Genomic DNA, 25,678 nt, shown 5'->3' with positions numbered 1-25,678 from the left:
TCTCCTGGATCGGACACTCTCAGGGTGGGTACCAGCAGTCTGTTGTCTTAACAAGCCCTCCATGGTCAAGTTTGAGAACTATTCTCATCTTTCTTATCAAGAGTTTGTTCTTCTGGTGATGAGAAATTCAGTGATTTTTCAAATTGTGCTCAGCTGAGCCCTAGGAATCCTGTGGAGGTACCACAGGGGCCGGTCAGGGAGAAGGTTGAACACCAAGATTCTCTACCTCCTTTTTGACCACAGCAGCTCTGCTTTGCTCCTTTTTATGGACTAGCCTGCCTTGTATGTTTTCATTGCAGAAGGAGTTTCATGTTAAAAAAAAAAAAAAGCTTGAAGAGTGTTGATTTAAATTAGAGGTTGGCAAACTACAGCCCATTGACTAGCCTCCTGTTTTAAATAAAATTTTATTGGAATACCACCAGACCCATTAGCTTACCTATTGCCTGTTGCTGCTTTTCTCTATGGCTACTTTTGTGTGTGTGTGCTTCAAGTGAAAGCTTACAGTTCAAATTAACTTCTCACTCAAAAATTTATGAACAGATTCTTTTGTGACATTGGTTGCAATCCCCACAACGTGTCAGCACTCCTCCCCTTTCCACCCAGGGTTCGCTGTGTCCATTCGTCCAGTTTTCCTGTCCCTTCTTGCCTTCTTGGCTTTGCTCTTGGGCAGGTGTTGCCCATTGGCTCTCGTATACTTGATTGAACTAAGATGCATGTTCCTTACGTGTGTTGTTTGCTTTATAGGCCTGTCTAATCTTTGGCTGATACGTGGACTTCAGGAGTGGCTTCAGTTCTGAGTTAGCAGGATCTGTGGCTACTTTTAGGAAACTTTGGTGGGATAGTGGTTAAGAGTTACAGCTGCTGGAATAGTGGTTAAGAGTTACAGCTGCTAACCCAAAATGTCAGCAGCTTGAATCCACCAGGCACTCCTTGGAAATCCTATGGGGCAGTTCTACTCTGTCCTATAGGGTTGCTATGAGTCAGAATCAACTCAGCGGCAGTGGGTTTTGGTTTTTAGTGGCTACTTTTGTGCTACAATGGCAGAGTTGAATAGTGCCTGTGACCTACAAACCTAAAATGTTTACTATCTGACCCTTTCAGAAAAAGTTTGCTGATCTCTATCTAAATCAGTCAGGTTGTTATTTTATGCTTTGAAGTTAGAACAAAACATCTTTCAGCAGCAGCTAACCCTGGTGGTGCAGTGGTTAAGTGATACGGCTGCTAACCAAAAGGTTGGCAGTTCAGATCCATCAGCTGCTCTTTGGAAACCGCATGGGGCAGTTCTGCCCTGTCCTCTAGGGTCGCTATAGGTTGGAATCAACTCCAAGGCAATGGGCTTTAACTCTATTAAGCCCATAAACTTTCCTCCATAGGAGAAAAACCTCCTTCATGCCTTCTAGAAGACCAGGATGTGGTGAAGAGTATTTGCAACAGCCAAAATGAAAAAAAAAAAAAAAAATGTGGATATTTAATGGGGGCAAACTTTCTTCTCTATCTCAGTTGTCTCTGAAATCCTGAATTATTCCAGGACGTTAAAGTAATTACAACTATTCATAGTCACAATCAAGAAGTCAGCTGATGTATTACATTTGACTTAAGAAAGGAAGAAAGTGTGAAATAACTAAAGATTTCCGTTAGAAAATTACAATAAAAGTTCTTTTATTTAAAGCTTAAGTTATTTGAGAAAAATTTCCATTTGACATTTTCACCATTTTGAAACGATTTCAAGAATTTGTCTAAGCCAATTATTTGTATAAACATCTTTTTGTAACGATCGAATTTATAAGGAGTTTAAATCCATACATTTATATTTGTTCATGCTCCTAGAACCTATTAGCAATCAATCTCAGTATGGAAAATGAAATAGCAACTCTTAAATTTTAGTTCTTAGAATTCTTCATTTAGAGCTGCCCTTGGGTGTCAGGGGCCCTGGTGGCACAGTGGTTAAGAGTTTGGCTGCTAACCAAATGGTTGGTGGTTTGAATCCACCAGCTGCTCTGTGGAAACCCTATGGGGGCAAGTCTATTCTGTCTTATAGGGTCACTATGAGGCAGAATTGACTGGAAGTCAATGGATTTTTTTTTTTTTTTGGTTTTGGGTGTCTGAGTTTAAATTAACATGGGAATTCAACCACAAAATGCAGAAAGACTTATTTTTACTTTGTCATTATGAAAGGGAGATTGTAGCAGAAAAGATCCCCTTGCGGTACAGTGAACCCCTGGTGGTAGGTCTTGGAGTAAAAGTCCATGGGAACAGTGTAGTGGAAACCTTGAAGGAAGAGTTTAAGCCAGTTACTTTCTCGATGCGGATCACAAGCTCTGCCTGTGTGTGTGTCGGGGGTGTGTGTGGTGGGATTATGGAGACTTTTGTCTCCTTGGCTCGCTGCTACATCTATTAAGCATGCTGTTCTTAGGTCTTCAGCAATTTCAGTGTCCAGAGAGTCAATTATTAGAAGTGTGATTTGCAAGCTTTTATCTACTTCACCTATTATTAGAATTTCCAGCTTTAATGGGCTATTCGTTAATGAATAATTTACTTTCTCCTGGCAGATGCAAGTTAATGAAACCTCAGTTAATGGCTTTAAGTACTGAGAGCTGGTAAAACTTGTTTCTTATGGTAATACTTCTGAATTACTTTACAACTAATATAAAAACTCTATGCCGTCCAGTGGATTCTGACTCATAGTGACCCTAGAGGACACAGTAGGACTGCCCCATAGGGTTTCCAGGGACCGGCTGGTGGACTTGAACTGCAAACCTTTTGGTTAGCAGCTGTCTTAGGCTGGGTTCTCTAGAGAAGCAAAACCAGTCAAGCATATAAATATATACACAGAGAGAGATTTATATCAAGGAAATGGCTCACGTGATTGTAGAGGCTGAAACATCCCGAGTTTGTGTATCAGGATAGAGGCTTCTCTCAATTCATGTAGCCACAGGGGCTGGTGGACTCAAGATTGGCAGGAGCAGGGCTCCTGCTCTCTGGCTGTGAAGATCTAAAAATTTCAAGTTCTGCAGATTAGTTGACTGCTCAAGTCCCAAGAGCCAGAGGTCAGATGAACAGGAGGCAGGGCAGGATCCAGAGTGAGCAGAAAAGCCAGAAGGTCTGCTTATATTTGGATGCAGGCCACACCCCCAAGGAAACTCCCTTTCAACTGATTGTCTACTCACGGCAGGTTCCATCATGGGAGTGATTACATATAAGCACTGAGAATCATGGCCCAGCCAAGTCGACACACAATCTTAACCATCGTAGCAGCCGAGCTCTTAACCAGTGCACCACCAGGGCTCCCGACAGTGAATATGGTCATGAGAACTATATACAAGGAGAGCTTCTAAGGGGTTGTTGTGGCACTCCAGTGTATTTCTGTAGAGATGTTCCCATCGCTTGGTTCATGAAAGCTGCCCCTCTAGTCTGTGGACCTTCTGTGGAAAGGTTAAAGTATTAGTGCAAAGGTTTGCATTTTTGGAACTTGTCTCTTATCTGGAGTTTATATTTGTCCATATACATCCATGGTCTTCAGATTGGGGTGTGTGCACCACAGAGGCTGTGCAAGATAATCACTGTGCATGAGAAGAAAATATTGTCTTTATTTTAATCTAATTAAAAAAATTCCTGCTTTTAAAATGTCTTTTATAAGGACATATTCATATATAAAAACAAACAAACAACCAATTCTGACTCATAGCAACCCTATAGGACAGAGTAGAACTGCCCCATAGGGTTTCCAAGAAGCACCTGGTGGATTCGAACTGCTGACCTTTTGGTTAGCAGCCATAGCACTTAACCACTATGCCACCAGGGTTTCCGTTCATGTAATAGTATGTGTATATCATTTATAAACAAATAAATATATTGGGGTACTTATTCAAAAACTTTTAGGGACCGTTATGGACACCAGAAAATAGGTACTAGGTTTTATACGATAATTAAATTTTATAGACAAGTATGTGTGTTACTTGAAGGTCTTGGTAAGCAAGTATATCAGTTCCTTAGTTTGCTGTTCAGTCTATTTGAATTTGTCTAAACAGTAAAACTGAAAATCAATTTATTAAAATATTTTATTATCTTTCAATAGCTTCTCATTTTTGCCCCAGTAATGTCGATGTGAAGGAGCCCTGGTGGCACAGTGATTAAGCACTTGGCTGCTAACCAGAAGGTCGGCAGTTCAAACCTACCAGCCACTCTCCGGGAGAAAGATGTGGCGGTTTGCTTCTGTAAAGATTTACAGCCTTGGAAATCCTATGGGCAGTTCTACTCTGTCCAGTAGGGTCGCTATGAATCGTAATCAAGTCGACGTCAACGTATAATGTCAGCGTATTCCAAGTTATGTCTTTAAATCCTTAACTAGTCCTTCATGTAAAGCATAGATATTGCTTTAGTTTCCTCAATTTTGTTCATTTTTGTTTTTAGCTTCAGGGGCCTTGTCAAAGTTAACCCATGGATTGAAAGATGAGTCACTGGCTTACATCTATCATTGCCAAAACCATTATTTTTGTCCAATTGGCTTTGAAGCAACGCCTGTCAAAGCTAATAAAGCATTCAGGTAAGCCCTTGAGTATTGTTTGTCGATATTTCACCAGGAAGTGTATTATTGACTGCTTTTAAGAAATATTTAGTCCTTAAAATTGAGGAGACTTGATGATTTGATTTCCTTATATCATGTCAGACTGCTGAAACCATACATTCTTTAAACATTTTAGTGGTTTTTTTTTTTTTTTTTTTTTCAGAATTACATTTAACTAATTGTGCTAGGAGTTTTTTTTTTTTTTTTTTCCCCTCCTAGGATCTGAGATGCAGACTATTTCAACTTTTTTGCTCTAGATTTTGTAATAGGGGACTAAGACCTAAATTTAATTTTTCTCTTTCATGGCCTTCAGAAGTTTGCCCAAACCTAAACTCTAATATCTATTCTAGCTTTAATGAATGCCATCTTTGAATAAACTTTAATGTATCTTTTATTGAAATATAGCTGAAGCAGTATTCTCGAGGGAGCCAGTGACCTTCATTAAGTATACTGTGAATGTATTTTATATTTAGCAGGGGCCCCCTTTCAACACATGAAGTAGAGTATTGGATCTTAATTGGAGAATCAAGTAGAAAACATCCTGCCATTCACTGTAAAAAGTATGTGAAGTTCCTTTTTTTTCTTTAATTGAGGTAAAGATTTACGTATGGTTAAATGCACAGATCTTAATTATATAATTAGGTGAGTTTTGATAAACATATACACCTGTGTAATCACCACTCCAGTCGAGATATGGAACGTTGTTGTTGTCATTACTGTAGAAAGTTCCCTCCTTATCCATCCCTATCAATACCCATGGACAGCCTTTGTTCTGATTTCCATCACTTTACCTTTGCCTGTTCTTGAATTTCATGTAAATAAAATCATACATTACTTTTTTGTGTCTGGCTTTTTTCACTTAAATGACGCTTTTGAGATTCATTCATTTTGTCATGCATATCAGTAGTTTATTCTCTTTATTGCTGAGTAGCATCCCGTTGTATGAATACGGCACAGTTTGTTTTTCCATTCTGCTGTTGATGGACCTTTAGACTGTTTTCAGTTTGGGGTTATTATGAATAAAACTCTTGGGAACATTCATGTACAAGGCTTTTATTAAAACTTAATAACAACTTTATCAAGAGATAATTCACATACCATAACGTTCACCGTTTCAAAATGTACACTTCAATAGTTTTTATTTCCTCACAGAATTGTGCGTCAGTCACCACTGTCTAACTCCAGAACATTTTCAGCACCCTTAGAAGAAACTCCACGCCCAGCAGTAGTCATTCCCAGCCTCCCCAGGGCCTGGCAGCCACTAAATCTAGTTTCTATCTTTATGGATTTGCCTGTTCTGGACATTTCATATATATGGAATCATACAATATGTGGTCCTCGGGGACTGGCTTCTTTCAGTTACCGTATTTTCAGGGTTCATCTGTATTGTAGCCTGTCTCAGAGTTTCATTCCGTTACACTCCCAAGTAATTTTCCGTTGTATTACACGAATATATCGCATTTTGTTGCACAGGCCTTTCAGAGGATGTATGTTTTGTTTCTCTTTTTTAAGCACCTAGGAGTGGAATTGCTGATTTATAGGAGTGATGAAGAGAGTTCTCCAAAGTGATTGTACTCTTTTATACTCCCACGAGCGATATGTGAGAGTTCCAGGTGCTCTTCAGATTTTCACCAATATTTGATGTCACTCTTTTTGAGATTAGCAGGTTTCTGGGTGGGAGTGTCCATAGGGCTAAATTCAAAAAGAATGACATTTAATATTGGTGAAAATCTGTTGTAGTGTACCTAGGGAGCCCTGGTGGCGCAGTGGTTAAGAGCTTTGCTGCTAACCAAAAGATTGCAGTTCGAATCCATCAGCTGCTCCTTGGAAACCCTTTGGGGCAGTTCTACTCTGTTCTATAGGGTCGCTATGAGTCAGAATCGACTTGACAGCAGTGGGTTAGTGTATATATGGTTCCTCTAAGTCAGAACCAACTCTGTGGCAGCTAACAACAAAAGTGGTTGTAAAATCGAATCTCACTGTGCTCTTAATTTGCATTTCTCTAATGACTGTGAACATCTTTTCATGCTCTTACTGGTCATTTCTACATCTTCTTTTGTGAAGTGTTTGTTCAAGTGTTTGGCCTATTTTATTTGTAACTGGGTTGTCTTTTTGTTAGTATTTATTCGATGTATGTTTTGTCAGTATTTTTTGCCAGTATGTGACTTGCTTTTTCCTTTAGTGATATCTTTTGATGAACAGAAGTTCTTAATTTTTACTAAGGCCATTTTAGTTATTTTGCTCTTTTATGTTTAGTGCATTTTGGGGCCTCTTTTAGAAATTTTTGCCTATCCCAACATCACAAGGATAATCTTCTTTTAGAAGCTTTGTAATTTTCACTTTTATGTTTAGATTTATGGGCCATTTTAGTTAATTTTTATTTGTGGTATGAGGCGTAAACATCAACTTTCACTTTTTTCCCCAGTTTTTATCCAGTTATTCCAGCATCATTTATTTATAAGATTTTTTTTCTCCTGTTCAATTTGTGGGTGCCTTTGCTGAAAATTGACTGTATCTATGGTCTATTTCTGAATTCTCTCTGTTCCACTGATCTTTTTGTCCATCTTTTCACCAATACCATAGTTTCAATTGCTATAGCTTATACTAAGTCCTGAAATTAGGTAGTATGAGGCCTATGAATTTTGCTGCTGTTTCTTCAAGATTGTTTTGGCTCTTCTAGGACTTCTGCTTTTCCATATGAATTTTAGAATCAACTTGTCAATTTCTGTTAAAAAGCCTGTTGGGATTTTGATTAGGGTATAATCCATAGAATTCATAGGTTAGTTCAAGGAACATTAACATCTTAACAACATTGAGTCTTCCAATCTTTCATTATGTATATTGTTGCATTTGTTTGGGTCTTTGGTTTCTCTTAGCAAGGTTTTATATCTTTAACAAAAGACACACAAGTATAGAGTCCTGTATGTCTTTTGTTAAAACTTTTCCTCAGTATTTTTTTTTTTTTTTTGAGGCTATTGTAAACGGATTTGAAAAAAAAATATCTGCTGATGTTGTTGTTAGGTGCCGTCAAGTTGCTTCCAACTCATAATGGCCCGTGTACAACAGAACGAAACACTGCCCAGTTCTGTACCATCTTCACAGTTGTTGCTATGCGTGAGCCCATTGTTGCAGCCACTGTGTCACCCCATCGCCTTAAGGGTCTTCCTCTTTTTTGCTGACCCTCTACTTTTCCAGGCATGATGTCCTTCACCAGGGACTGGTCCTTCCTGACAAAATGTCCAAAGTCTGTGAGACGAAGTCTCACTATCCTTGCTTCCAAGGAGCATTCCAGCTGTACTTCTTCCAACACAGATTTGTTCGTTCTTTTGGCAGTCCATGGTATATTCAATATTCTTCACCAATACGTAATTCAAAGGTGTCAACTCTTCTTTGGTCTTCCTTATTCATTGCCCTTATTCATTTTGCCAATAGTGCAAAAATTACAATTAATTTTTCTATATTGACTTTGAATCTTGCATCTTTACCAAATTCACATATTAATCATAGTAATTGTTTTGTAATTCCTTTGGATTTTCTACACAATCATAATGTCTGTGAATAAAGATATGTTAACTCTTAAATCTCTTAAAAATTTACTTGACTCTGGTTAAAAAGGAAATATGGAATATTTCTCCTTTAGCCTGCAGAATGCCCTGTAACATGTTGATATATATTTATTTCATAGGAAATCTACCATTTTAAAACTGAAAACTTTAGCATTAGTCGAAAAAAACAGATTTGTCATAAAAACAAGAATTTACTAAAATTTATTAGATGGAACAATCCCGAGATAAGAAAATTATTGTCAGTTATTTCCATGATAATATTGTTACCTCATGTGAAGAGTTCCATTACAGTGGAATTTTGGGCTTAAACCTGTGCTTTATCCTTTCCTTTTAACTCTAGATGGGCAGATATTGTTACTGATCTAAACACTCAAAATCCAGAATATCTAGATATCCGGCACTTAGAGAGAGGACTGCAGTATCGAAAAACAAAGAAGGTAAGAACACCATTGTACCTGAGCTTATTTCCCAGTTGACCGAAAATGAATTATTTTGCTCAGTGCTCTTTAGGCTGTCAGCAACACAAACCGAGTTCAGACCATCTTAAATACAAAAGGGAAAATTAAGGGCAGAGGTGTATCTTTAAATCCCAAGGGCAAGGAGTATAGCCTGGACTCATAAGGGGTTGTCTTAGTTATCTAGTGCTGCTATAACAGAAATACCGCAAGTGGATGGCTTTAACAAACAGAAATTTATTCTCTCACAGTCTCGAAGGCTAGAAGTCTGAATTCAGGATGCCAATGCCTTGAGAATGTTTTCTCTCTCTTTCAGTTCTGGGGAAAGGTCTCGTCATCAGCCTTCCCCGGGTCTAGGAGCTTCTTAGCACAGGGGCCCCAGGTCCAAAGGTTGCCATCCACTCCCAGTGCTTCTTTCTTGGTGGCATGATGTCCTTATCTTGCTTCTCCTTTTGTCTCTTGTAAGAGATTGACTCAAGATACAACCTAATCCTATAGATTGAATCCTGCCTCATAAACATAATTGCCTCTAATCCTGCCTCATGAACATCAGAGAGGTTAGGATTTACAACATATAGGATAATCACATTAGGTCACAAAATGATGGACAGCCACACAGTACGGGGAATCATGGCCTAGCCAAGCTAAGAGGCATTTTGGGGGACATAATCCATTAACAGGTTGTTACCCGATACTGGAACGATGGACCAAGCAGCTAGTCAGCCTCACTCGTTTTTGGGGTACATGTTATTCCTGTCTCTTTTTGTCTGATTGTTTACTTTCTGAAGATCATCCTCTTTCAATTTATGTCTCCTTTTCAGGTGAACAGTCCATACTGGGACTGGCCTGCCTCAAGGCTAATTTTATAGTCCTGAGAAGGAATGAAAAGATTCGCTTAGCTTGGGTTGAGTGTTTACTTCTGATCCATATTAACTATGGCCATGAGACAGGGTCATGTGGTACAAATAAGGCTGCTGGGGGCAGTTGTCAGAGAAAGGTAGATACTGTGAGTTGAGTAGACATTCCATGGATATAACCCTACCAATATATAGAGAATATATAAAAGATTATGGGGAACAGTCTTGGTATTTAAATTAGGCAGGTGGGGAGATGTGTGTGAAGGGTAAAGGCATGTGGGGGAAGCTGCTTTGGCTCCTGTACCTGTTGCTGTCAAGTCGATTCTGACTCCTGGCAACCCTGTAGGACAGAGTAGAACTGCCCCATAGTGTTTCCAAGGAGCAGCTGGTGGATTTGAACTGCTGACCTTTGGTTAGCAGCTTAAGGCTTAACCATTGCGCCACCAGGACTCCTGTGGGCATTGTTACATTTCATGAAGGCAGCTGGTCAGGAACAATGCAGGAGAATGCACACTGATGATGTCTGAAGGGTAAAGTACTATTCTGAGGCAGGTGAAGGGGAGAAAGCGTTAGTACAAGTAATTCCCCTTCATTTTCTTCACCCGACTCTTTTTTCCTCTCAGGTTGGGGGAAATCTGCATTGCATCATAGCATTCCAGAGACTTCACTGGCAAAGATTTGGCCTTTGGAGCTTTCCATTCGGAACCATTAGACAAGAATCACAACCTCCGCCGCATGCCCAGGGAATCGCCAAATCCGAGAGTGAAGACAACATCTCCAAGAAGCAGCACGGGCGGCTGGGCCGGTCTTTCAGTGCCGGTTTCCACCAGGACTCCTCGTGGAAAAAGGTGTCTAGTGTCCACGAGAGAAGGAACAGTGGCTACCAGGGTTACAGTGATTATGAAGGGAATGATTGACTGTGCTGGCTTCTGAACAACTGGTGTATCCAACTAGTTGGTGTATCCAACTGGTATCTGCAGCTGTGTTAAGACAGTAGGAGATTTTATTAATCTGCAGTACATATGAATAGATTTTGTGGTACAAACATAATCTTGTAGTTCTCCAGTAAATAAGCTTGTATATGATTACGATGGATAACCTCAGATATATGAGCAGATAAACCTAGATTATTGTCCTTTTAAAGTTAAGAGTAATATGGACAACCAGAATAAAAAGTTTCACAAAATCCAATTAAATTATGACTGCTATCTAAAAAAAGTCAAACACAAATTCACATAGTAGTATCGAGACATGAAATACTCAAGCATGAAATTATTTCATTCCTTAGACAGTTTTATCCTAAGATCAAGAAGTTAAGGGACCATCTGCCCTTTTAAAAAAAAGTTGGGGCCGTCAATTTCTAGTTTTTTCTCTTACAGTAAACGCTCATTTAAAATTATTTAGTGAGTCTGGTAGTTCTTTTGCTTGTAGCAGTATCTTGCCTGACTCATTTGATTTGCTGGTTAACTTTCTCAGGATTCTCAATTAAAAGGCAAAAGAGAAGAGACTCAAGAAACTGATCTTTTCTAGTGGTGCAAGAGAATGACTTAGCACATTGATTCAGGATATTCTTGACTTTCTTGACTTGGTATGTTACCATCAAATATTGACAAGAGCTTTAGGTCTCGGAAGACTTCTGTAAATTCAGAATAAAAACTTTTTTGGGGGGGGTGGAGGGGGTAGAGTAAAAGAGCAAGGGAATGTGAAGTTTTTATACCCAAGGTCATGTGCAAAATGAGATGCCGTATTTGATTGGCCCTTCGATATGGGGTCGTTTGGTGACAAAAGCATTACAGCTGCACTGGGGATGCTCAAGCCACTCAGAAGACAGCTGTCCATATTCCATTTCCAAACTCTGAGCTGTTTGTTTCTTTAAACCATATAGACGATGAGCTGTTAAAAGTGAGTGTTACATTTTAAGAAGGTGTGAATTTCCTATATTTGAGTTCTCTCTACCTGCTGTAGATTTTTCTTCCAATGCTAACCTGTGACTCACAAAAGACCAGGATGTCTTGTTCCAGGACTCCAATCGGTAACTTGATTGCTACAAGGTGCTGAATATGTTGGTAACCATATTGCAATACACCTCAAAGAAAGGGTCCAGATCTTATTTTTAAAATATTTTCAGTTTTTTGTCTTTTGAATTTTGTATCCATTTATCCACTCACACGTGCTGAGCCTACAGAAAGGGTCACGTACTATGAAGTGGTCATTTTTCTGAAGAGAATATTTTGCTTGAAATGCAAAGGATTGAAAGAGATTTGTAGGTTGTTGATTTTGTTACTTCATACTGGGACTTTTAAAAAATTTTCACCAAATAAAGTTTTGTTTTCTACTTTTATTCATGTGAATGTTTTTGAACCTTTGTTTTGGGCAGGGAGTACCCTTAAGATTTTGTTTGAAGTGCATAGTAATTTGCAAATTCTGCTTGAGTAATGTGTTATAAGAAACCACCCTGTTACCTCTTTTATATCAGTGAAACAATAGTCAACGAAATGATGATTATAATTTTAGATTTCTCTAATACTTTACAATAGGAAATAGAACATGTAATTCTTGTATTAGCTCGAATCAAATGAAGATGCCATTTTTGTAGGTCAGACATATGGTCGGATATCAGCAATCTCATATAGTTCAACTGAATATTTCAGAGAAGTAAGCAGGAAGAGCCAAGAGGAAAGGAAACAAGTGTAATTCAAAGTAAAAAAAATAATAGGGTAACACTGAGGAAAGGAGGATGAGTTTATGCAGACTGCGTATTGACCATGATCAAATTTTATAAGTCTTGATATATATGATCACTGAATAACTTGGCTTTCAAGTTTGGCAGTTATTAAGGAAAGACAGATTTACAGAGGCTGCTTTTCCAGAAATTTTAAGCAAGAGTTACTGCATACTTCTCTTCAAGAGCAATAACATTCCTGTCAGACTTGATTTCTTGGTCATCTCTTTTTAGGGATCTCCATAGAAGCATGAAGGTTCAAATCTTGGCTCTGTACGTGCTAACTGTATGACCTTGGGCAAGTTAAGATTAATTTTTCTATGTTTATTATTTGTAAAATGGGGGTGATAATAATACCTGTTTCTTAAAATGTTCTGAAAAATAAATAAGTTAATACATGTAAAGCGTTGAGAACAGTGCCTCAGGTATAAAAAGTGCCATTTAAGTGCTTTCTATTGTTATTATCCCAAAAGGTGTATATTTTACTGCTCAGATTCTTTATAGAGAGCCCTTTAAACAGCAAAGAGCCAATTGATTGTAAATCAAATATACAGCCCTTAGTTACTGCTCCCTCAAAAGAATATTTTGTTTTCAAGAAATGCTGCTGTTGTTTTAAAAGCACTTAGAGTACTCAAATGCCCACACTGGCTATTTGTTTTTTACCCAGTTTTCAGGCAGAAAAAAAAAAAAAAAGCTAGTTTAGATGAAATTTTGTAACTCTTCCCTTTCCCACTGCTATTACTGTTTAATAACTATGCCACAGCATTAGGCCAAGCTCATACAGTAACTATACTTCCTATCTTGCCTTTTCCCAGACAATGGAGAGGCTCTGGCGGCTGCTCCAGGAACCAACACATTCTGTATCTCAGTTTTACCCAGAATCCATGTTAAATCACTGATCTCAGAACATCTCTAAGAAGGGGTGGCATCCTCGTTTTACTAGAGAGGACTGAGGCTCTCATTGGTGAAGAAACTTGTCTCTCACAGGTTATATGCTGAGATGGGACCTAAGCTAACATCTGTCTGACCTTCAAGCAAATTCTCTTTTAGTATGGTGCAAGATGCACTGCAGAGCTTTGTACTGGAGTCTCGAAGAGGTCATTTGGGCAATATTTATGGAACCCCTATTGTGTCAGGAGTGGGGAATATGAGTCAACAAGATAGTTCTCTGCTTCAATAAATTTAGGGTCTACTGTGGGAGAAGGAGGAGATAAAAACTGAGCAGTTATATTCATGTCAGTGAAACACAATTAGGAACAATTTCTGGGGATTACATTATATACGGAGGAAATGGAAAATACACTTAATTAGGATTATTCCTGAGAGATACTCAGTTGTAACTAGGTCAGCTAAACATGGCTACTATGCGCCATCTGTTGGGGCAGAGAAGTGGCTTTGCTTAAAGCTGATTTTTAGTATAGCTTTGTCATAAAGGATTCCTTTAAAAAATTACCTGCTCATTTCAATCAACCCTTTCACTAAGTGTTAGTTGTTCAATTTTGAATTAATGTGTGTGATAATACCACCATTTCTTGATTAACTACTAGTGCCAAATGCTTTGCATACATCACCTCAGATCCTTAATAAAATAGGCTGCTGGACTGGTTCCATGCCCATCTGACAGGTGAAGAAACGGAAGTTCTGAACAAATCTGACTGGAACAATGCTAAACATGATGTGTTAAGGTCGGAATTTGAATCTGGGTCTGAGGGCTCCAAGAACTACTCTGGCAGTAAGTTTATCATTTGTGACCCCAAGCCGAGGAATCCTAAACGTCGATGCCGGAGAACACTAAAGGGTTAAGGGACCGACCTGATAAAAACCACGGAGCTCAACCCAATCACTTCCTGAGCGCGCCAGGCGCAGCATATATACGTCACGCAGGGAGGACGTGACTTCCGTCCTGCGCTTCGTATTGGACGGAAGTCGGAAGGCCCGAATTGAGGTGTGGGCTTATTGACGCGCTCGGGGAGCCTGGCCGTAGCCGAGGCCCATCTTCTGGTTGTTTACGTCGCTTGTGCTGCCCCTTCTGCCCTGTCTTCCATTCAAGTGGCAACTTTTGGGCCAAAACGCGGGGCAAGACCAGGACCTGTTCTCCCCGACGCTGGCCGTTCTCTGGTCCCTCCTTTCTTCCGGGAGGCTGTGTCAGCCGCCGGAAGTGCTCCTGCGAGCATCCCTCCCCCACATTCACGCTCCTGTGAATGTCGCTTTGCCCTGGAAAACCGTGTCTTTGTTTTATTTTATTTTTCCGTCCTTTCTGAGTAGGAGCAGGGAGCCTCTTCCCGGCGTCCGTGGCGGTGGCGCGAGCCGCTGTAGGAGAGTTAGAATCCAAAGGCAGCGGCTCGGAGGAGCTCCTCCCTGGTCGCCTGTCTGCCGCGGACCCCGCTCCCGAGCTCTGCTGAGGACACCTGCCCCATGGGAGTCCAAGGGCTCTGGAAGCTGCTGGAGTGCTCCGGGAGGCAGATCAGCCCGGAGTCGCTGGAAGGGAAGATTCTTGCTGTTGGTATCCTTAATGCACCGGTGATACTTGGGATGCATTGATTTACATTCGAGTTTTACTCTCAGCTCTCGTTTGGTCGTAGAGTGGCATTTGTGGGGTGACGGTCTGACCCAGTGGGTAGCTATGGAATCTCCTGGACGTTCTCTTTTCTGAGTGTCTGCTTTTCCCGACTTTGGGATCAGACTTATTTATGGCTGGTGTGACGTGCCCCTCTGTTTTAGTTCTCATCTGTAAAGTGGAGTTGATGATAGTAGTTACCCACAGAGGTGGTATGAGGCATAAAGGAGTTATTTAAAGAGCGGAAGCTCAGGAGGGTGTTGGCATTGTTAAAATTATGTCTTAAAATTATTACTCCGCTGGGATGTCAGGGCCGAGAACTTCCTACTATTAGTTTTGCCTACTGTACTGAATCTTGCTGTATTTGTTACTGTGAAATATTGATAATTTTTAAATAAAGTAAGTTTTTTGGCAGTGATAATTATTTTCAAATACATATGTAATAAATATTTGGGTTATTTAGAAGTTTTGATACAGGGTGCCTTGTGTGGGGAAAAGTGACGTTTGTAGTTTATTTTTTAAGACCCGTATGCTATTGCTGCCCTCCAGTGGTTTCTCGGTATCATTGCCGTCTAAAGATTTTCTTCATAGCCGTGGATGTGAATCCAGAGGAAGTGTCAGAAACCCTTAACACTTGAGCAGAGATTTAAACCATTTCATGTTGCAGTCTGTGCGAAGAAATAAGAATTTGGAAAATCATTTAAATGACACATGAAATTCAGCATTCTGATTTTTAAGAAAGTTGTCAAAATAAGGAACGATAAAACGTTTAATTCAGATTATTTTTAGAAGGCTCAAAGAGGTTGTCTTTTGGAATATGAAGTCATTTTTTGGGGTTAATTAAATTTGTCTGAAAGAGTGAATCGTTTATCTAAGGAGAACTGTTAAATATGCTCTCGTTGTAACGACAGCTCTCTCTGTATACGGAGAATATCTGATTGCCTGCTCTATAATTGATTTTACTTTGCTTTGTTTTCATGGGAATTGAGACACCTGGAATATATTCAGATTTCTTGTTTTGTTTTGTTAGTAACAGTTTATTCATTATTATACTAGGGTCTTCGTTTACTCTTGGATCCCTAAAATAAATGGTTTCATCTTTTTTTACCATCCCTATAGCTAAGTGTCTTGTGTATTTACATAATAAATGTCTATGCCAAATAATACAGAATTAACAGTTTAGCTTTGTCTCTTACCGACCTGAACATTTGTGAAATGCCTTTTAGTGTATTGGCAAAATAGTACACTCCATTTAGGCAGTGTATACGAATGGGGATTAACTAAATTTTACGTCACTTAACTGCAGACCTAAAGTAATTTATTTTTTGTTTCAAAATGTTATTCATCCTTTGGGTTTTGTCTTTAAAGTGATTTTGGGCTTTGCTGCAGATTTTAACTTTTCTAGCGCCAGAAGAGATTTAATTTTGTTTTGTATAAATTTATTGAAATTTTAGTTGTTAGGTGCCGTCCAGTCAGTTCCAACTCATAGCGACCCCATGTACAGCACAACAGAACGAAACACTGCCTGATCCTATGCCGTCCTCATGATCGTTATTATTGAAATTAGACATGTCAAATTATATAAATATTTTCAGTTTGCTTAATTTTACATATTTCATACTTCACTATAAAAATTTCAAGCTAGAATTCTCAACCCTAGTTGAGAATGTGAGGATCAGCACTACCTATGGTTAATTAAAAAAAAAAAGACCCCATCCCAGTCCCTATGATTTAGAACTTCAGGCATATGGGGTTCAGTAATCTATATGTTTCAAAACTTTGTAGCAGAGTCTGGTGGATTGCAGGGTTGAAAGCCACTGATCTGAAATTAGACTTTCTCAATTATAAAACTGATGGGCTGAGTAGAAACTTACTTAACCCTATACAGTAGTGTCAGAGGAAGCCAGGCATAAACGTTTATCCAGCACAGTACAGGTCTAAATTAACACCACATCCCGCCTGCATCACTACCATGCGCTTTCACCTGGGCCCTCGTTACTAGCTTTGTAACTGGCTTCCTTAGAGTCTATTCTTTACTGTCCACCAGAAGGACCCTTAAGCCCCCTTCAGGAAACCTTCCAGTGGCTGTCTGAGATGCTGTATGACCCCACCAGAGTCTGTAAGGTCTGACAACCCACATTGGCCCCTACCGCTCCTCCTCTCACTGTTCTCTTGCCACGTTGGACGCATGCTCTGTTTCAGGGCATTCACGCTTGCTGTTGCCTTTGCCTCACAGTTTACTCCTGTGTTCCTCTTTTCATTCAGGCCTCTGTTAAAATGTCATTTTTTTAGATAGGTCTTCCATAACTTAAGTAGTCCTTGGCCCTGAATTATTCTTTTGCCCCTTCACTCTGCTCTATTTTTTTCATGTCATTTGCCAATGACCTAACATATACCTGTTACTTAATTTTCTTGTTTGTCTTCCCTACTAGAATGCAAGTTTCCCTGGAACAGGGACTACGTCTGTTTCGTTCACTGTTACAGTGGTCACTGCTCAATCCCTCGAGTCTTAGATATGCCTGGCCCGTGTTGTTAGGTGCTGTTGAGTCGATTTCGACTCAGATATTATGGAACAGAATAACAACAACAACAAAAATAAAACTAAAGAAAAGCAAGCTATTACTGTATTCATTTCTATAATACTTGAGTGTCAGTGTGTGTCATAGCAGTATGTGTCAGGCATATTTCATTGGGCGAATCTGCTGCAAAAGATCTCTATAAAGTATTAAGAAGCAAAGGTGTCATTTTGAGGATTAAAGTGTTCCTGGCCCAAGCCATGGTATTTTCAGTTGGCTCATATGCACGCAAAAGCTGGACAACGAATAAAGAAGACCAAAGAAGAATTGATGCCTTTGAATTACGATGTTGGTAAAGAATACTGAATATACCATGTACTGACAGAAGAATGAATAAACCTGTCTTGGAAGTACAGCCAGAAGGGTGCTTAGAAGCAAGGATGGTGAGACTCCTTCCCACATACTTTGGACATATTATCAGGAGCGGCCAGTGTCTGGAGAAGGACATCACGCTTGGGAAAGTACAGGGTCAGCAGAAAAGAATAAGACCCTCAAGGAGATGAACTGACACAGTGGCTGCAACAAAAGGTTCAAACATGGCATCGACTGTGAAGGTCATGCTGACCTTTTGGTTAGCAGCCGTAGCTCTTAACCACCAAGCCACCAGGGTTTCCGTGACAGGGCGAGCAGTGCACAAAACATGGTCCAGACAAGTTACGGAGCTCACCATCTTGGTTTCCCCCAACAAGATTGTAAATTTCTGAAGAGCAGGGACTCTTGTGTTTTGTTCAGTGCTGTATTCCCAGCACCAGAATTTGTTTTATGCATTGGGGAGTAGGATTTTATAACTGGAGGTCTTAATCTAAGCTGAGGAAGTGACCCATAAACTGAGACCTAAGGTTAGGAGATAGCGAGGCTAGGAGAGGGAGAAACTGTTAATAGCAGAGGACAGTGTGTGTAAGGAGACCCTGAAAGGAAGGAGCTTAGTAGGCAAGAAGTTTTGGGTATTATGCTAAAGACAGTGCAAAGCTTTCAAAGAGTTTTAACCAAAGATGTAGTGGCAAAATCTAGTGTATACCTTCAAAATATATTAGAAGGTGGAATTGATAGGACCTGGTAATGGCTGGATGAAGGGAGAGTATATGAGATGACACCCAGAATTCTGACTCCTGCACCTGGGTGAATAAGAGTGACAGCCACTGATACGGGAAAAAGGAGCAGCCCATGGGAAAACAGTGAGCTGAGCTTTGATCATGTTAAGTTGGAAATGTCCGTGAGGAATTAGGTAGGGATGTTAAGTAGACCACTGGCCCCGCCTATTTGGGGTCAGGAGAGAGCTCTGGGCCAGACACAGACCTATTGGGATCTGCATCCAGAGGATAACAGCCATGGTTGGGGCTGGGAGGCTGAGATAGGCCAGTAGGTAGTGAAGATGGGAGAAAAGAAGAGGGCTTCAAGAGATCATTGGTGAAGCTGGAGAAACTGCCAGAGACATTGGGAGCAAGAAAACCAGCAGAGTCTCCTGTCCTTCTTTCTTATGGGCAATCTAAAAAAAAGCATTTTTTTAGAAAAGTTTAAAAACGCAAGAAAACCCCAAGAAGAAAACAACCTACCTATAATGTCAGTGTATCTAAGCTTTTAGTTTTTTAAATTTTGATAAATTACGTGTAAAACAATTTACATACTTTTGTAACCCGTTTTACCTCCTTTAATAACATTTTGTGACTGTCTCGTCACTGTATAAGCTTCTGCAACTTCCGTTTTTAATGGCTACTTAGTATTCTAGCAAATCAGTATATCGTAATTTAGTTTTTAAAAATGACACATCGGGAAGCATTTAAATCGTTTCCCGTTTTTCGTTATTTGTAAACACTCATTCTTATGAATAACTTATTGTGAATCCATGGTTATTTTCTTAGGATACATATCTGGAATTGGAATTCTTTGGTTAAATAGAATGCAGGTTTTTAAGGTTTTTGTGCTGAATTGGCAAGTTATCTGCTAGAAAGTTCACGCTAATTTACTGAAATTTTTTAGAGATCACTGGTTTTCTTATAGAAACAAGTCTTTGCAATTAGACTTTTTAAAGGATGCATCTGTCTTTGCAAGATAGTAAAATTCAGTATGTGGATAGTAGCATACAATAAGGGTACAAATAAAGTTAACTGATTTCGGGGAAATTCCATCAAGGCCAAACATTTTTCAATTTTATTTAAATAGCCATGAGTGTCTGGTGTTCAACATTTGGATGTTATCAGTTGTGAGGAATTGGAAATTGTGAGAACGGGGGAAGAGATCCACAAATATTTGTCCTTAACAGTTCGTGCAGATATTAGCATTTGGTTAAACCAAGCACTTAAAGGAGTCCGAGACCACCTTGGCGGCTCCATAGAAAACGCTCATCTTCTCATTTTGTTTCATCGGCTCTGCAAACTCTTATTTTTTAGAATTCGTCCTATTTTTGTTTTTGATGGGGATGCTCCACTGCTGAAGAAGCAGACTTTGGTGAGTGTCATCTAATTATCCTTTTCCTTCTTTTTCTGTACTTTAGGTGAAGGTGTACAGAACAAACTAGCTTCCCATTAGACAGAACACATATTGTTTTGTGACATTGGTTACCAACCCCATGACATGTCAACAGTGTCCCCTTCTCCACCTTGGGTTCCCTGTTACCAGCTTTCCTGCCCCGTCCTGCCTTCTCATCCTTGCCCCTGGGCTGGTGTGCCCTTTTAGTCTCATTTTGTTTTATGGGCCTGTCTGATCTCTGGCTGAAGGGAGAACCTCAGGAATGACTTCATTACTGAGCTAAAAGGGCGTCCAGGGTCCTCCCTCTCGGGGTGTCTCCAGTCTCTATCAGAACAGTAAATCTGGTCTTTTTTTGTGGGTTAGAATTTTTGTTCTACATTTTTCCCCAGCTCTGTCTGGGACCCTCAGAGCAGTTGGTGGTGGTAGCCAGGGACCATCCTTTGGACTAAATTTCCCTTGTATGTTTAGTTTTCTTCATTCTCCCTTGCTCCCGAAGGGGTGAGACCGGTGAAGTATCTCAGATGGCCACTCACAGGCTTTAAGACCCCAGACGTTATTCACCAAAGTAGAATGGGAACATTTTCTTTATAAACTATGTTATGTCAGTGGAGCTAGAAGTTCCCTGAGGCCATGGTCCCCACAGCCCTCAGCCTGATAATGCGGTCCCTCAGGAAATTTGGATGTGTCTATGGAGCTTCCATGACCTTGCCTTGTACAAGTTGTGCTGGCTTCCCCAGCATAGTGTAGTGTCTTACCCTTCACGAAAGTTGTCCCTTAACTTATTGTCTATTTAGTGTTTTTCCATTCCCACCCCTACCCTCACTCGTAACCATCAAAGTTGTTTCTTTTTGTGTGTAAACCTTTTCATGAGTTTTTATAGTAGTGGTCTCATACAGTATTTGTCCTTTTGTGATTGATTGATTTTCCTCAGCATAATGTCCTCCAGATTCATCCATGTTGTGAGATGCTCTGCAGTTCATCATTGTTCTTTTTTGTTGCATCGCACGCCATCGTGTATGTGTACCACAGTTTGTTTATCCATTCATGTGTTGATGGGCATCTAGGTTGTTTGCATTTTTTGTTATTGCAAACAATGCTACAGTGAACATGGGTGTGTAATTATCTTTTTCTTGCTGCATTCTTAGAAACAAAACAGAAAACTGATTTTCTCTGTAGAATTTTAGGAACTGAGACTGATTTTGAGACAGAGGCAATTTTATTTCAGCTACATTTTTATTTATCTTGAACAAATACACAATTGTTTTTTTGAAAAAAAGTTTAGTTATAAAGTATATTGTGAGTGAAATGAGAAAATTTAACTTTTAAATTACTGGAATTCTTACAAATGACAGTTTTCCTTTTAGAGGATATTCTTAGAGATTCTACATTTATTCTAGTTATGCTGCCATTGTTTAGAGCATTATGAGATACCTCTTTGGGGAGTTTGTCCCTGAATCTGAGATTGGGTATTCTCAGTGATAACAAACCCTCTTTGAAAGGCGAATTGGATTTTTAGAAGTAAGCAGTGTTACGTAGTGCCAAGTGGTAACTACAGTAGGTTATCAACAGAAGACATGTGATATGATATGAAAAAGTGAGAATTAATATCTTTGTTGTTCTGAAGGTAGTTTCAGAAAGTGAAATATGTTGTTATCTTTGTAATAACTGTTACCTTCCAAATGACAGCATCCATTTGGATATATGACTTTTGTATGTTGCAAATGCTAGCTCATCATTTTATAATCATACCAGACAGAGATTATCTACTTAAGGGAGGATATAGGATAAAGGTAAGAATTTGTAAATCTTTGGGGACATTTCCTCCTTTAGTAAAAGTGTCTAGACTTGAATGTTGTAGTTTTTGGTTATTCAGGGCATACTCTGTGTCAGGAACTTTTCGGCAGGGTTAGAGAGGAAAAGAGAATGTCTTGATTATTTCTGCCTTCTATTCAAACATAAGCATAGAGACTATTCCAGTTTTCCCCTCCTTGGACATTTCTTAAAAGGCATTTCTATATATTTTAGGATTTCTTATGATGTAACCTTGAATGTTGAGGGACAGACTTATGAGTGGGGCCAGCTGGACAGCAGCTAACAGCAAAAACAACAATGTGTTTTTCTAAAAAACAGCTAACTTCAATTTGAGAAATTGTCTTTAGCATAACAGTGACATTGTAAAGAATATAGTGGTTGATAAAATAATTCCTTTGCAGCATTTACTTGATTGTATATCATTAAGTTTTAGGCTTCTTTGCAACATTAAGGAACATTCAAAGGCAGTAAATTAATAGTTTCCCACATACATTGTGTAGTAGCCAGTCCTTGAAATAGTTAGGTGGAAACTATGGGTATCCTTTGTACAGCTGAAACCTGAATGTGATTACATCTTTGATACAACAATTTGGAGGAGACGCTAAAACGGCCATAGTCTGAAAACTCAGACCAGCTAAGTTCTATGGGAGAAATATCACAGAAATGCTTTTAATATAGTAATACCTGCAAGTAAAATCTTACATCCATTCTTTTCACAGGCTAAGAGAAGGCAGAGAAAGGATTTGGCCAACAGTGACTCCAGGAAAACTACAGAGAAGCTCTTGAAAACATTTTTGAAAAGACAAGCTATTAAAACTGCCTTAAGAAGCAAAAGGCAAGACACATATTACATTGATCTTAAGGACTGTTTTTTTTTTCAGGTTGGGTTCCTGCAGTTCCCCTTCCCTAATTTTAACTCTCAACTGAAAGTAGAGGATGAAATGAGCAGGAACTAGTAGGATGACATTCAGCCTAGTACCTTGAAGTTGTGAAAATTCTCCTTTCTCTGGAAATTACCTTTGGTAATGAGAAAGAAAAGATGAAATGTTGCATTGCATACATTTTTTACTTTTATAATACTCCTGTTCGTGAGTATTGTTAAGGCTGTGCTCCATTCTCTGAGGGGCCATAGCCAGTTTCCTTTTTTCCCCAGCCTGTACTTATTTTGCAAAGCGGTGATCTAGCTCAGAGCTAGGTTAGTAAGGGGAGAAGTTCATTGCTGGTGTGTTTTCTCCTCCTTCACCTCCTGAGTAGGATTGGTGTCATCCATAGGTAGTATGATTAACTCAAAATACCACTCCATGTAATCTCCGTTTAAATATACGTGTATGTTTCAGAGATGAACCGCTGCCCAGCCTTACTCAAGTGCGGAGAGAAGATGACATCTATGTTTTGCCACCTTTACAAGAGAAAGAAAAAAATAGGTAAATGTTTAACTGTTTACAAGCATAATTGAAATTATTGCTGTATTCAAACAGACTTAAACCTTTTTATTCATCTATATGATAAGGCCTGTGGGAATGAAAGCACCTGAAGGATACACTCTGTACATCTTTCAGGATATTTTTCACAGGCTAAATTTTCTATTTGTTAACTTGCCTTTGTGTTTTGGTGATTTGTGATGGTTTTTGATACATTATTCTTTTCTATTCCGAACAGTGTCTGCTAGCACCGCCGATTTAAATTTCATAAAGACATGGATTTTAGTTTCCCTTGCACTTTGCTTCAGGTGCACATGCTGTGTCAACTTCTCAGTCCAGTATTGTCTCTCTTTACACCACGACACCAAGAGACCACATAGCCCATCCTGGTTGCTAAATCCAGTAGAAGCTTTTTAGTTCTCAGCTTCTTTGATTTCTTGGCACCATTTACACTGCTGCCTGCTGTCCTGTCTTCTCCGTACCTCTCGGATCACTTTTTCTCAGGCTTCTTTGTGGACTCCTCTCGTCTGGTTGTCTGGTAGTTGTTCGTGGCTTCTGTGGTTGAAATGAAGGTGGAGGGCTAGAAGCCTTGACAGTTTGTCTCTGTCCCCATCTGCCCCTAGTCCTTTTCCAGGAGCTCCAAGAGGTCACATAGCTGTAGATTCAGCCCAGTTCTGTTTATCTCCATTGGCACCACCTTAGATTAGGTCACTATCTTGTTTTATCTGGATGGCTGTCATAGCTTCCAGACTTCTTCCTGTGTCTTTGTCTTTGATCTCACCCCTTTCGCAGTAGCCCCTCCCCACCTGAGTCCAATCTCTGCTTTGCGTTGTAGTGTTCTATTTAAAACACAAATCTGATATTGTCATTTCCCTGCTTAAAACACTTGCTAGCATCTCATGTCTTTAGAATCAGACTTCAAAACTATGCTCTTCTCTAGCCATATCTTTTGCCTCTTCCATCCACAGGCAAGCTTTCTTTTCCTTGTTTCCATATGTTTGTAGAACTGATTTCCTCTGCTGGGAACACATGTCTCCGTGACTCTCCCCCACACTCTACACCTAGAAGCCCCGCTTTTTCATGGCTAATTCCAAGCAGTGTAATTGAAGGAGATTCCAGAAAGCTTTCATGACCTCCAAATTGGGGTGAGGTGATGCTCTTCATTGTACCCATAGCAACCTGCTCTTTCCTGGTGATGATAGTTATTGAATTACATCGTAATTATTTACTTATAGTGCTTTTCACTAGACTATAAGGTCAATGACAGCACAGATCTTGGTGCCTTGTTCACCACTGAGCTCCTGTAACTATCAGCACCTGTCACTGAAGAAATCTTTATGCCAGGTAGTGATTGAAATCATAGATGTTGTAAACGTATGCTTGGCTTTCAGTTCAGAAGAGGAAGATGAGAAAGAATGGCAAGAAAGAATGACTCAAAAACAAGCACTACAGGTACTTAAATACTTTTTGAATTATTTAATTTTTAAATCTTTAAAAATATTTAAAAATTATTTTAAAATAAAAAATGATTTCCAAAATTAAATTTTAGAATACCTTTTGAATTATTATTTTGAATGAATTTATTCTTTTATTTGAAATGAATGACATGAAAGTGATTCTCAGTGATGTAGTATGAATTCGTGAAAGTCTTGATAAAGATAAAGACAAATGCCTTCTTTATTTTGTGTGCAAATATGTATATGCATGTATATATGTGTATGTGTATACATGTATATATAAAATACGTGCACACCCCTACACACGTACATGGAATTTACCGTTACCTATGTCTGTTGTTGTTGTATGCCATTGAGTCGATTTTGACTCAGTGTGACCCTATAGGTCAGAGTAGAACTGCCCCGTAGGGTTTCCAAGGAGCATCTGGTGGATTTGAACTGCTGACCTTTTGGTCTTAGCCTTTGACCTTTTAGCTCTTAACTAGGGCTTCCCAAAATAGGGCCATTTTTCTTTTCCAACCAATAAGTAAATAAATAAAAATAATACATGCTTGTGTAGACAATAAATAGCTTCTAGTAACATTTTAGTATATTTTATGTTTTATTCAATTCATTTTCCTATCTTCTGTATGGATGAATGTGTGTGTGTGTGTATGTATGTGAGGGTGTATTTAGGTGCGTGTATAGGTACCATAGAAACCCTGGTGGCGTAGTGCTTAAGAGTCCGGCTGCTAACCAAAAGGTAGGCAGTTTGAATCCACCAGGCACTCCTTGGAAGCCCTGTGGGGCAGTTCTACTCTTTCCTATAGGTTCACTCTACTTGGAATCCACTCGAGGGCAATGGGTTTTTTTTTTTTTTTTTTTTTTTTAGGTACTATATATATGTGTATATGTATGTCTTGCTTATGTTCCAGCTATCTATTGTTGCATGATGAATCACCCAAAAACTTAGAGCCATAAAACAACAGTTATTTATTTTCTTCATTTCTCATGCTTCTGGGAATTGACTGAGCTCAGCTAGGCAGTTGTCTTTTAGGGCATCCTATGCGCAAATGTAATCAGATTGTAGTTGGGACTGAAGTCACCTCAAAGGCTTCCTCACTTTCTTGTCTGGTGGTTGATCTGGCTGTCGGCCAGAACACCTGCACGTGGCCTCTCCACGTGGCCTGGGCTTTTCCACAGTGTGATGGCTGTGCTCCAGGAGCAGGCCTCTGAAGAGAAAGTG

General features: G+C 39.4%; 2 protein-coding genes across 11 annotated transcripts in view; both read left to right on the top strand.

The window, feature by feature from the left end:
- The window catches only part of BIVM (basic, immunoglobulin-like variable motif containing), a 44,611-nt gene extending 31,849 nt beyond the window's left edge, over nt 1-12,762 (top strand). For 8 of the 10 annotated variants that reach the window (XM_064275236.1, XM_064275241.1, XM_064275237.1 and 5 more), the window contains 4 exons: nt 4,411-4,543; nt 5,038-5,124; nt 8,471-8,567; nt 10,066-12,756. In XM_064275236.1, coding sequence (XP_064131306.1) covers nt 4,411-4,543; nt 5,038-5,124; nt 8,471-8,567; nt 10,066-10,359 — 611 coding nt within the window. In that variant the 3' untranslated portion in view covers nt 10,360-12,756. Of the gene's footprint in view, nt 1-4,410; nt 4,544-5,037; nt 5,125-8,470; nt 8,568-10,065 lie in introns of all 10 variants that reach the window. The other 2 variants (XM_064275245.1, XM_064275244.1) reach the window with 2 other exon arrangements.
- Nucleotides 12,763-14,059: 1,297 nt separating this feature from the next.
- ERCC5 (ERCC excision repair 5, endonuclease) overlaps nt 14,060-25,678 on the top strand; it is a 35,927-nt gene continuing 24,308 nt past the window's right edge. Inside the window, exons 1-5 of the mRNA XM_064275235.1 lie at nt 14,060-14,667; nt 19,567-19,742; nt 22,295-22,410; nt 22,913-22,999; nt 24,388-24,448. Coding sequence (XP_064131305.1) covers nt 14,580-14,667; nt 19,567-19,742; nt 22,295-22,410; nt 22,913-22,999; nt 24,388-24,448 — 528 coding nt within the window. The 5' untranslated portion in view covers nt 14,060-14,579. The remainder of the gene's footprint in view (nt 14,668-19,566; nt 19,743-22,294; nt 22,411-22,912; nt 23,000-24,387; nt 24,449-25,678) is intronic.

The sequence above is a fragment of the Loxodonta africana genome, chromosome 23, assembly GCF_030014295.1.
Source record: "Loxodonta africana isolate mLoxAfr1 chromosome 23, mLoxAfr1.hap2, whole genome shotgun sequence".
Lineage (NCBI taxonomy): Eukaryota > Metazoa > Chordata > Mammalia > Proboscidea > Elephantidae > Loxodonta > Loxodonta africana.
The sequence above is the reverse complement of the archived record's forward strand: the minus strand, read 5'-3'. Positions and strand labels throughout refer to the sequence as shown.